Below are 12,549 nucleotides of genomic sequence, written 5' to 3'. Positions count from 1 at the left end.
TCTCTCCTCTTTCATTCATGATTTTATTTATTTGCATCCTTTCTCTTTTCTTTTTGATAAGTCTGGCCAGGGGTTTGTCAATCTTATTAATTCTTTCAAAGAACCAGCTCCTAGTTTTGTTGATTTGTTCTATTGTTTTTTTAGTTTCTATTTCATTGATTTCTGCTCTGATCTTTATGATTTCTCTTCTCTTGCTGGGTTTAGGCTTTCTTTGTTGTTCTTTCTCCAGCTCCTTTAGGTGTAGGGTTAGGTTGTGTATTTGAGACCTTTCTTGTTTCTTGAGAAAGGCTTGTACTGCTATATATTTTCCTCTCAGGACCGCCTTTGTTGTGTCCCACAGATTTTGAACCATTGTGTTTTCATTATCATTTGTTTCCATGAATTTTTTCAATTCTTCCTTAATTTCCTGGTTGACCCATTCTTTCTTTAGAACGATGCTGTTTAATCTCCATGTATTTGTGTTCTTTCCAAATTTCCTCTTGTGTTTGAGTTCTAGCTTCAGAGCATTGTGGTCTGAAAATATGCAGGGAATGATCTCAATCTTTTGATACCAGTTGAGACCCGATTTATGACCCAGGATGTGATCTATTCTGGAGAATGTTCCATGTGCACTAGAGAAGAATGTATATTCTGTTGCTTTGGGATGGAATGTTCTGAAGATATCTGTGACGTCCATCTGGTCCAGTGTGTCATTTGAGGCCTTTATTTCCTTGTTGATCTTTTGCTTAGATGATCTGTCCATTTCAGTGAGGGGAGTGTTAAAGTCCCCTGCTATTATTGTATTACTGTCGATGTATTTCTTTGATTTTGTTATTAATTGGTTTATATAGTTGGCTGCTCCCATGCTGGGGGCATAGATATTTAAGATTGTTAGGTCTTCTTGTTGGACAGACCCTTTGAGTATGATATAGTGTCCTTCCTCATGTCTTATTATAGTCTTTAGCTTAAGATCTAATTGATCTGATATAAGGATTGCCACCCCAGCTTTCTTCTGATGTCCATTAGCATGGTACATTGTTTTCCACCCCCTCACTTTAAATCTGGAGGTGTCTTCGGGTCTAAAATGAGTTTCTTGTAGGCAGCATATTGATGGGGGGTTTTGTTTTTTTATCCATTCTGATACCCTGTGTCTTTTGGTTGGGGCATTTAGCCCATTAACATTCAGGGTAGCTATTGAGAGATATGAATTTAGTGCCATTGTATTGCCTGTAAGGTGACTGTTACTGTATATTGTCTCTGTTTCTTTCTGATCTACTACTTTTAGGGTCTCTCTTTGCTTAGAGGACCCCTTTCAATATTTCCTATAGAGCTGGTTTGGTGTTTGCAGATTCTTTCAGCTTTTGTTTGTCCTGGAAGCTCTTTATCTCTCCTTCTATTTTCAATGATAGCCTAGCCGGATATAGTATTCTTGGCTGCATGTTTTTCTCGTTTAGTGCTCTGAATATATCATGCCAGTTCTTCCTGGCCTGCCAGGTCTCTGTGGATAGGTCTTCTGCCAATCTAATGTTTTTACCATTGTATGTTACAGACTTCTTTTTCCGGGCTGCTTTCAGGATTTTCTCTTTGTCGCTAAGACTTGTAAATTTTCCTATCAGGTGACGAGGTGTGGACCTATTTTTATTGATTTTGAGGGGCGTTCTTAGCATCTCCTGGATTTTGATGTTTGTTCCCTTTGCCATATTAGGGAAATTCTCTCCAATAATTGTCTCCAATATACCTTCTGCTCCCCTCTCTCTTTCTTCTTCTTCTGGAATCCCAATTATTCTAATGTTGTGTCATCTCATGGTATTGCTTATCTCTCGAATTCTCTCCTCGTGGTCCAGTATTTGTTTGTCTCTCTTTTGCTCAGCTTCTTTATTCTCTGTCATTTGGTCTTCTATGTCACTAATTCTTTCTTCTGCCTCATTTATCCTAGCAGTGAGAGCTTCCATTTTTTATTGCACCTCATTAATAGCTTTTTTGATTTCAACTTCGTTAGATTTTAGTTCTTTTATTTCTCCAGAATGGCCTTTTTTCTCTCTGGAGACGGTTTCTCTAATATCTTCTATGCCTTTTTCGAGCCTGGCTAGAACCTTGAGAATCGTCATTCTCAACTCTAGATCTGTCATATTACCAATGTCCGTATTGATTAGGTCCCCAGCCTTCGGTACTGCCTCTTGTTCTTTTTTTTGTGGTGAGTTTTTGCACCTTGTCATTTTGTCCAGATAAGATTTGCTTTCTCATCCTCTGTAATTCCGCTGTTCTTGTTGAGTGAAGTTGGTCTTGGCTGGGTTTCTTGTTGATCTTCTGGGGGAGGGGCCTGTTGTAGTGATTCTCAAGTGTCTTTGCCCCAGGCGGAATTGCACAGCCCTTACCAGGCGCTGGGCTAAGCAATCCGCTCAGGTTTGCTTTCAAGAGCTTTTGTTCCCTGAGCACTTTCCGTAGAGTTCCGGAGGACGGGAATGAGGATGGCGGCTTCCCAGTCTCCGGCCCAGAGGAGCTGAGAGCTCGGGGTCCCGCTCCTCAGTGTGCCCTCAGAGAAAAGCGCCCAACCGCCCCCACCTCCCTGGCCTCTGGTTGCACCTGGAGGAAAGTGCTCAATTGCTCACACTTGGAGAAAAGCGCCTGGTCGCTTCTGTCTCCGTGGCACCCAGCCTGCGACCCGCTCAAGGTAACCCTGAGCTGAGAGCTCACTCTTCAGCTTTGTCGCTGTAGCCGGCTTCCCCGCTCTAATACCTGTGAGCTCTGCGACACTCAGACACCCCCAGTCCTTCTGTGACCCTGCTGGACGTGGGGTTACGCTTACCCCACGTGGGCTTCCCCACAGTTTAGCCTCTTGAGCGATGTCCCTCCATGGAGCAGACTTTTAAAAGTCCCGATTTTGTGCTCCATTGCTCCACCACTTGCTGGGAGCTGGCCCCTCCCCCTGCGGTATGTCTTCCCGTAGCTTTGGATTCACTTCTCCGAAGGTCCTACCTTTCAGAAAGTGATCAATTTTCTGTTTCTAGAATTGTTGCTCTTCTTCTCTTCGATTTCCCGTTGGATTTGTAGGTGTTCGCAATGGTTAGATAAGCTGTCTAGCTGATCTCCTGCTCCCCGATGTCATCTCAGCCTGCTACTTCTCCGCCATCATGACTCCTCCTCTCTTTTTGGTCACCTTTTAATTTTTGTATTGACTCTTAACATGTATATTTGTCTGGAATATATTCACCGTTAAATAAGTGTTTCCTCCCAAAATTTTATATTAATGGTGGTAGAATGCAAACTGGGGGTTATTTATGGTGTTTTCTATTCCATCTATTTCATTTGTGTAGTGTCGACAGTCAAGAATAGACTCTATCCTTTCCTGTTCCTGACTTATTTCTGGGACGTCGATCATATGCTCGGGGAGGGATCCACTCACTTATACTATTGTTGCATTGTTACTGCTGTGATAGGATTAATGTCTCCATTTGCAATAATTAGTATGTGATTAAGAGAATCATTTTAAAAATCACCTAGAGCTTGTAAAATTAATGCTATTTCAAACTTTTTTTTCAGATTATGAAGGAAAAGCAGGAATGGCTTCTATTACTTTAAAACCAAATAAGACTCTGGACTTGGAGAAGGTTTATGAACAAGTTGTAACATTCTTACCAGCTTATGCCTGCCCACGATTTTTAAGAATTCAGGTAATATTACTTAACTAAAGATTCAACTTAACTACAAGACCAGGAATCCAGGAGATGGTTTATTTACAAAATAATATTTTATCTTTTAGATAATACGTGCATTTGATTTATATTAGAAAACCTCAAGAATAATGAAAAGCATTGGGATGCTAATTTATGCCATATTTGAAGCCTAATTATAGAAGGGAACTTGATGAAATGCTAGGGTGTCTTTGTCTTTGTCCTAATTATAGAATTGCTTTCTTCCTCTTCACTCAAGACCTCAGCAATGGTGCAAGCCCAAACTCCATTGTACACAAGACTTGTGAAGACACTTGGTGCTCTGTGCCTAGAACTGTGTTCCACCAGGCTGACATCAAGGTGTCTGAGGATGTGTGCAGAACTGAAAGGCAATTGGCTTTAAGCAATTCTGCTTTTAATTTTTACCCTCGTTCTGTCCAGCCTTCCTCTGGAACTCTATACTTTTAGGGAATTCTCAGTTTATTTGTTTTGAGAGGTGGGCACTCTCTTGTTAGGTCGCTAGAATATAATACAGTAAAAAGAAGAGTTTGCTCAGCCACTGGATGAATTTGCTCACTCATTTATTCAGCCATTCGTGTTTCTAATACTGTGTCCCCAAAGCTAGTACTTATTTCTTAATATCCAATCACAAAACTTTTCTGGATACATTCATCATATTACTCTTAGATCCCTAGCGGAACAATCGATAGCATCATATTCATCTTCCAAGCATTTGCTGAACAATCTTCATGGCCCTGTCATGGCTTGGTCATAGGGATGTATCATCTGAACTGTCATAAATATATATTTCATTTACATAATTTTAAAAATATTCATTTACATAATTTTAAGAGCTTTCGTACACATTGTCTCAGATTATTTTCATAGCAGTCCTCTGAAATACCAAAGGTAAGCAGAAGTATGAAGCAGAATTAATACATTTTCGATTGAAATTTTTATTGAGATTGTTGTAGTCATGCTATTGGAAGAAATAACACAGAGAAAGATCCTTAATGTAGCGATTACTCAATTTCCTCCAGCGGTGGTATTTTTCAAAACTGTTATAACTTAGACATTAATGTTGATACAATCTATCCATCTTGTTAAATTTTGTGCTTTACCTATGTGTGTGTGTGTGTGTATTAAGATCTATACACTCTTATCACCTGTATTGCTTTTTCACCAATGACTACAGCCAAGATATGAACAATTCTGACACCACAGGATGTCTCATGTTTCCCTTTTATAATCACATTCAGTTCTCTCTTGAATTTCCTCATACTACCTTAGAAATAATGTATTTTAATGGGGTAGACAGTTGGTAGTTGAAATAATATCTTAAACAGTTTCCCCTAGGGCAACTTAAAATTCACTTTCATTAAGAAGAAGAAATATTTTGGCATAGAACTATTCTAGAAATCCAAGTCAGTCTTACACAAACTTAGAAAATGCTTTAGCATCATTTAACACCTAAAGAAATAGAAATGTGACTGTTATATTTATTATAGTATTTGCTATTGTTAGTACTTAGTTGGTAGTAACAATATTTATTTAACAAATTATAATAAATTATCTGATATAAGCAGTACAAAACTTTAAGTCACTTCTGACAAAGTAAATAAGACAACTCTCTTATCAAAATCAAAATCTTACCAAAATCCATTTAGCAAAAATTTAAAAAATGATTATTTTTGCTACTAAATTTATAAAAAAGATTTTTTTAAAGATTTATTTATTCTGGGGGTGGGCAGAGAAAGGGCAAAGGGAGAGAGAGAATCCTCAGGAAGACTCCCCCTGGGCCCAGAGCCCTATGTGGGGCTCCCTCCAAGGACACTGAGATCATGACCTTAGCCAAAATCAAGAGTCAGACGCTTGGAGCACTGGGAGTTATACGTAAACAATGAATTTTGGAACACTACATAAAAAACTAATGATGTACTATATGGTGACTAATAAAACATTAAGAAAAAAAGAGAGACTTAACTGCCTGAGCCACCTAGGCACCCTAAATTTACCAAAAAAAAAAAAAAAAAAAAAAAAAAATTAATGTGATATTACTCAGTATGGGTGGGATGAAATTAAATTGATCCTTTCATTCTGCTTGTGGAAACACAAACTGTTATAACCTCACTAGAAAACAATTTGGTAAATATATAATTAGGCTCTCAGAATTTACATATATTTTGACTTAATAATTTCATTTCCAGAAATGTATCCTTAGAAAGTAATCAAGCTGAACAAATGTTATATATAAAGATGCTCTACAAAATGTTATTTATAGCAGTTAAAAATTTTTATATTCTTTATTAGTTAAAATAAGAATAATGTTAATTAAAATAATCAGATGAGATCTTATTAAACCATTACCTAATGGTTTTTATTACTTAAAGAAAAATTACCTTACCTGGAGAAATACACCTAGCATATTATAGAGCTGGGGGTTTTTGTTTGTTTATTTAGATTTTATTTATTTACATATTATAGAGAGAGGTGGGGAGAGAGCACGAAAGTGGAGTAGGAAGAAGGGCAGAGGGAGAGAAGCATCCCAAGCAGACTCTGTGCTGATTGTAGAGCTGATGGGGCCCAGTGCCAGGACCCTGAGCCAAAATCAAAGAGTTTGAAGCTCAACCAACTGAGCCACCCAGGTGCCGCTAGAGCTGTGTGTGTGTGTGTGTGTGTGTGTGTTTAAGACAGAATATCAATTGTATACATACAGGGAGTTTTTAATTTTCTAAAAATGAGAAAAAGAGTATGTTTTTCCACACAGTCAGATCTAGTTCTGTGATAACAGTGTTAGGAAGAGGGTGGGATAGAAAGGATGAGATCAGGGAAGGAGGTGCAGAGGAACTTGAGTCTTGCATTAGTCCAGAAGGATGAATAAAAATGGCCAGGTGACTCATAGAACCTTATAAGGACCTCTGTGTGTCATCTGACTTAAAGCAGGTTACTTCTCCATGCCTGCAGCTGTCACAGAGAGATACACTTTATCTCTTAAATCCCTTAAAGCAGATAGCTTCTTAAACTTTCTAGATTCATGGCATCTCTAGAGTCTCAGTATTTCCTGGCATTTGGGATTCACCAAATACCTAAATTTTCTTTTCTTCAGTATTTAGGTCAAAAGAAATTCATTAAGTTTTTAGGTCTAACAAATTAATTGCTCTTTGAAAAAATAGTGTATATAAATTGAAAGGGAAAAAATACTCTTATTTTTAGGCAACCACAACTACCAGAGAGATGTAAATCGGGCATTGTACAACTCCTCAAACCTTGGAATTAGATTGGACTGCACAGGGAGAGCCTAATTCCTTGTCCCACATTGATTTGGAGTTGTACTTGCCTTTTATCACAGCAACCACTGAAAATCCTATTTCACAAAGATATGGCATCGTTGAAAAGAATGTGTCACAAACTAATATTGGAAGTATGAACTACCTTGAGCTAGTAGTTAGCAAGCAGTGACCAACAGATATCACTGGGTTTACCTGGAAAATTAAAAATACACCTTAGAGACACTGGAATTTCACAGAAGTACCACAAAGCACCTCAGTGCACAGTTTGAAAACCCAGGATTCAGATCATCTTTTACTCTTTCTGGTTTATAGTATTCGGACTTATGGAATGGAATGTTCTCTTTCATAGGTTTTATCTTCTTGGTGTCTAATAGCATTTCCTGTACGTGATGTTGTGTTGACAGTGAATTAAAGAGATAAGCCTATGTATTTTAGATGCTTCTATAGTTGGTTGTAATTAGTTTTTGACAATTTTCATAATTCTTCTATATTAAATAAAGTTCAGAGGTAAATCGAGCTAAAAATTCCACTGTTCTAGAGGGCATTTTTTAAAATTTCTGATGTTAAATTATTAGTAGTAAATAGAGAGATGGTCACTGAACATAAAAGTGTTATAATTAAATATTACAGTCTGTCTTATTATTGAATATTCTGTTTATAGATTTTAGATAATATTAAATGATTCCACTAATCCTGACAATTGCTTTGTAGGAGAAGATGGAAACAACAGGGACATTCAAACTACAGAAGTTTCAATTGATGGAAGAAGGATTTAGTCCGTTGAAAATTTCTGACCCACTTTATTTCATGGATAACTTGAAAAAATCTTATGTTCCACTGACCAAAGAACTTTATAATCAAATAGTTTTAGGGAAGGTCAAACTTTAAGATTTTTTACACATGGGATTTTCATATGTTTTCTTAGGAGAAGTGAGAGGAAAGTGATTCTTTAACATGATACAGGAGGAGGGAATGGATATTAACTAACATATGCTGTGTTTTCTTAATATGCAACAACTTTTTTCTAAGTAGGAACTTTCATTTGTTTTAGACCATAACAAACTTTAGTTGATTGTTTGTTTTAGCTATCTGGGGGTTCACTACATAACTAAATATTTGCTTCAGTCATAAGGATTCTAAATAATCAGTAGTTAACAATTTAGAAACTTACTTCAAATGTACTTTTTACTATTTAAAGTTTCTAGTTTTGAGTAAATGGTTAAATTTTGATCAAATGTTTTATTCTTATGCACCCTGTCCTATAACTCAATAAAATCATCTTCATTAATATGTGTTTTGAGGTTCTGTTCTGATGTTTTATCTGTAAACTTCCAGTCCAAGGAAGCTGACTGACCTCAAACATACATTCCTGTCTCCCTTATTGAACTCACATTCTGATGATAGAAGAAATAAAGAAGTGTTTTACAGCAAAGCCAGAAAACCAGTAAGCCCAAAACATTTAGGAATTTTTGGAAGATACATAAACAAGATCAAATTAATGGTAAAATCCAACAGAGCTGTAGAAACCACTGGTGATACAGAGAAAGAATGGACTACAATAGAACATAGGTATTGACACTAAGATCAGAGGCAGAAGAGACTCTGAGTGTGAGCAGGTTTGTGGTTATTAACAGAAAGGCATTGCAAGGACAATATTAAAACACACAGTTGGACTTCTTCCAGTCTGGAAGCAACAACCTCCAAGGTTTGCTTCAAGTTGGAAGCACGTAAATGACTCTCTTGGTAAAGTGAGCTCGCTTCCACAGGAGGAGGTTGTGGAGCTCGGCTTAAATGGAGTGGAGCCCAACAGGAAGCTCCTTTGCCAATAAACCCAGCTCTCTGTACAAGGAGAAGGAAAGTTAGCTTTGCCTCCTATTAAAAAGCTTATTTGGGGGAAAGCCTGGGTGTCTCAGTGGTTAAGTGTCTGCCTTTGGCTTAGGTCATGATGCCAGGGTCCTGGGATGGAGCTCTGCATCTGTTTCCTTCCACAGTGGGGAGTCTGCTTCTCTCTCTCCCCCTGTTCATTCTCTCTCTCTCTGTCTTTCTGTCTCTCTCTCTCCATCTCACTTGCTCATTCTCTCTCTCAAATAAATAAATAAAACCTTAAAAAAAAAAAAAAGCTTATTTTGGTTGGAAGAGAAGTTGCAGATACAGTGGTTCCTTTTTGTACTTACTAGGAAAACAAGAGTTACAAAATTAAAATATGTTTTAAATGTATAGGTTAAGCATAGTAGCATAGAAATAAAATGTAAAGCTTTAAGATTGAAAAAATGACAAGATATAATCAACTTTGCAGAAATAAAAAATTTTAAAAGAGAAAAAAGTTCTTAAGTCAGAATGAATTAAGTAAGTCTAAGTGTATCCATTCTCCTGTTAAATATGTGAGAATGGATGAATGGTCTTTATTAAAAACTATTAAGTGAATGAATAAATTGGCACTTGGTTTTTGTATTGGTGATTTGGATTCTTTACCTTTCCCGTTAAAAATCTGTTCTGCCTTTATCTACATAGTTTTGATTTATGGGTGCTCTTTACTGCAATAAATCTGAATGGACATTTTACTACTAACTCATAACTTTTTAAAATTGTTAGAGATGAGAAAATGATGGTGAATTTAGCATACATATCTTACTCCCTTACCTGTAACTTTCCTGTCAAATTCATTATAGTAAAAGACAAAATACCATGAAAACAATAATCCACTAAAAGATGGGGGAATGGAGGGAACAAGAGAGCCTGTCTTTAGTGGATAAAACATTGTCAGAAATTACTGGAAAATAGGAAACACATGAGACGAGGTTTTCAAAGAAACCATAGATGGATGGGGGAAAAAAGCCTCACACTTATACCACTGAAAAATGCTTCAAAGGCAAAAGAAACTCCAACCACATTGAAAACACATCTAAAGACCAGGATGGGTCCTCTGTGTAATTAATTAGGGTAATTAATTGTAGAAAATTGAGATAATGAGTTTCTCTGCCTTTCCCTTGATTAATAGAAAATTTCCATCAGTGCACAAGATAACTCATGACATAAAAGAAATAGAAAATAAGATCCCATGACATTCAAAACTTCTTTAAGACAAAAGACACTAAGGATTAAAGTTTTTAAAGAGCTAGAAACTAAGAGAAAATGTCTAGAAACCTGGGGAAGGAAGTTGCCCACATTTATTATATATTAAGAACATTTGCACAAAAAAGGGGGGGAGGCAAAAGGAAGAGAAGATGAATTCTCTTCCAAAGGAAAAAGAATATGAAAAAAATGGAACCCCTACCAAGATCCAAGTTTACTAGGATAAAAGCAGGGGGCAAGGAGGTTTTCTGATTTTAATTTCTAAGAAATGAAATCCTCAAGAAAATGTAGATAAGAGAGGTTCTAGAATCTGTCTAGATTAGAAAGTCTCTGGTCTTAGAGTCATAGAGACTTATGAGAAGTCATGAGGCTAATTCAGAAACAGAATGGTTCCCATGACTCTTGACTTTAGCAGGAAATTAGTGAGAAGGACATTTGGCTTCTAGAGGGCTAGGTGTTAGAATAGGGGCATCTCAGTGGCTAACTGCATGGATCTTTGACTGGGAACCAAATAAAACTGACTTTTCCAGAGAGAACTGCATGGCGGGGTAACTCAATGCCCCCCTCCTCTCCAGTATCCACAGCACATTCCCAAGGATGTAGACCCAAATTTGAGGGAAATGATAGAAGAGAAGCCAAAATAGCTTGAAATTAAGTGCTTCCATCTTGCCCTTCAAAATGGCAATTAGATTAATTCTGGTTCAAACTGAAATTCAGTTCCTTCTAATTCTTGACATGGAAGAAAAATTGCAGTAAAGGATCTCTACAAATAATCACAGAATTGTCATTGATTGTGTTTCTTAGGGTCTTCTAGTAGGATTCATGATGCGGTTCTCTTAGAATTGGCAGATATTTTACTTCTTTCTACCTGTTTATGAATTGGGGTCAGAATAGAAAGAGCAGCCAAGGGATTACTTTGCTTCCATAGGCATGATGGATGGGAACAAGGGACCCATACCGGTAATGGGTGGGTCAAAGACAGGCTTATGCTAACATCCAGCGGCCAGATTTGGGAATGGAATTAGCTAAGTCATTGGCTGTCTTTTGTTTTGTTTTGTTTTTGGCTGTCTTTTTTTACAATGACTTGTCTTAGTGCTATTTCTTGAATGTACTATTATCTGTAAGTGAACCTCTGGGCCAAAAAAATGCCATTTTCCACAGGCATATGTTTTATAAATTGTCAATGACATAATGGAAAAGTAAAGCAAATTCTCCATATATTAAGAGCTGCAGTATTGAGACTAGATATTATATTTTCATGCAAATGAGCTACAAATATTGAAGATAGTATGTGAAAGCTTATGCCACAAAAGCAGTAACATAGGGAACAGATTTCTGTCAGAGTAAGTTTAGCAAACAAAAAGGCAATTCTTTCTTGATGTTGCCAAGAAAACCAATAAGGGAAAAATAGGAACTAATTAGTTTATATCAAAGATAACAGTCAAATCTACTCCTGTGAATCCTGCACTTATCAAATATTTTGGGGATTGTTAGGCAAGCCAAACCATTATGTTTAAAAAGGAAGTCTATGAGTGGTCAGTTGGTCTTGATCCTCATCAAAATACCTGATTTTGCTATTTAATTACCTTCACACACTATTTAAACCAAGAAGAGAACATTATATGAAGCTACTATGATCTGTGTGATATGAAAAGACATTTATATCAAATGGGGTTTTATAGTAAGAGGAATTAATTTTTTCTGGGAAATGGGGGAAGTTCTGTACGTAAGCAAAACAAAGCATTAATTCAGATCTCTCATATGTTTTTCTTAGACTTTAGTCATTCACACGTGACTAAAAAAAGACTGTGAGCAATAACCCATAGATAACCCCGGTCTTATCATAGGAAAAAGCATCACACAAATGCCAGTTGAGAATACTCTGCAAAACAGCTGACTAATGCTCCTCAAAACTATCAAGGTCAGTAAAAACCTGGAGGTGTGTATGCTTGCATCTTTGTTTGGAATATAAAATGTTGGGCAATTTTAAGAAAATTACTGATTCTGTGTAGGAGAGAGATCAGACTAACATATTCTATAAACTGTATAGAAGAATAGTGAGTAATAATCTCTCTTATTAATATGTAGTGATTTTTATTTCTTAAAAATTTTTCTGATCAAACAGTGTCTTATGTCTAGTGGCCCACACTGCAGATGAATTAAGTTTAACATGTAGCAAAATACTCTTTCAGTATATGATTCCTGGAAATTAAATTCACTGCCGCCTTGACATTGTCCTGTCCAGTGTCTAGCCATTATGTCTCCCTATTTAAACTCATGGGTAGAGTGAAACTGGAGTCAGGATTTACTGTGTTCTGTCCTCCCGAAGCCTTGATGTTTAACTAGCTGGGTCACCTTTGTTTGGCGACTCACCTCTCTAAGCCTTGTTTTGCTCACCTGTAAAATAGAAGTTATTAATCTGCCTTCCAAAAATGTTGTGAAGATGAAATGAACAACAAATGTGAAGGCCCTGGGTACACTCAATTTAAAAAAATGCTTGTTGCATCTATCTATTAAATATGCACAATTGTGTTTAG

At 36.8% G+C, this 12,549-nt stretch overlaps 1 protein-coding gene across 2 annotated transcripts in view; it reads left to right on the top strand.

The window, feature by feature from the left end:
• Positions 1-9,228, top strand: part of SLC27A6 (solute carrier family 27 member 6) — a 65,481-nt gene extending 56,253 nt beyond the window's left edge. For both annotated transcript variants that reach the window (XM_080804148.1, XM_080804147.1), the window contains 2 exons: positions 3,520-3,650; positions 7,652-9,228. In XM_080804148.1, coding sequence (XP_080660274.1) covers positions 3,520-3,650; positions 7,652-7,828 — 308 coding nt within the window. In that variant the 3' untranslated portion in view covers positions 7,829-9,228. The remainder of the gene's footprint in view (positions 1-3,519; positions 3,651-7,651) is intronic.
• Positions 9,229-12,549: the final 3,321 nt, after the last annotated feature.

Source organism: Martes martes (assembly GCF_963455335.1).
Source record: "Martes martes genome assembly, chromosome: 5".
Taxonomy (NCBI): domain Eukaryota; kingdom Metazoa; phylum Chordata; class Mammalia; order Carnivora; family Mustelidae; genus Martes; species Martes martes.
The sequence above is the reverse complement of the archived record's forward strand: the minus strand, read 5'-3'. Positions and strand labels throughout refer to the sequence as shown.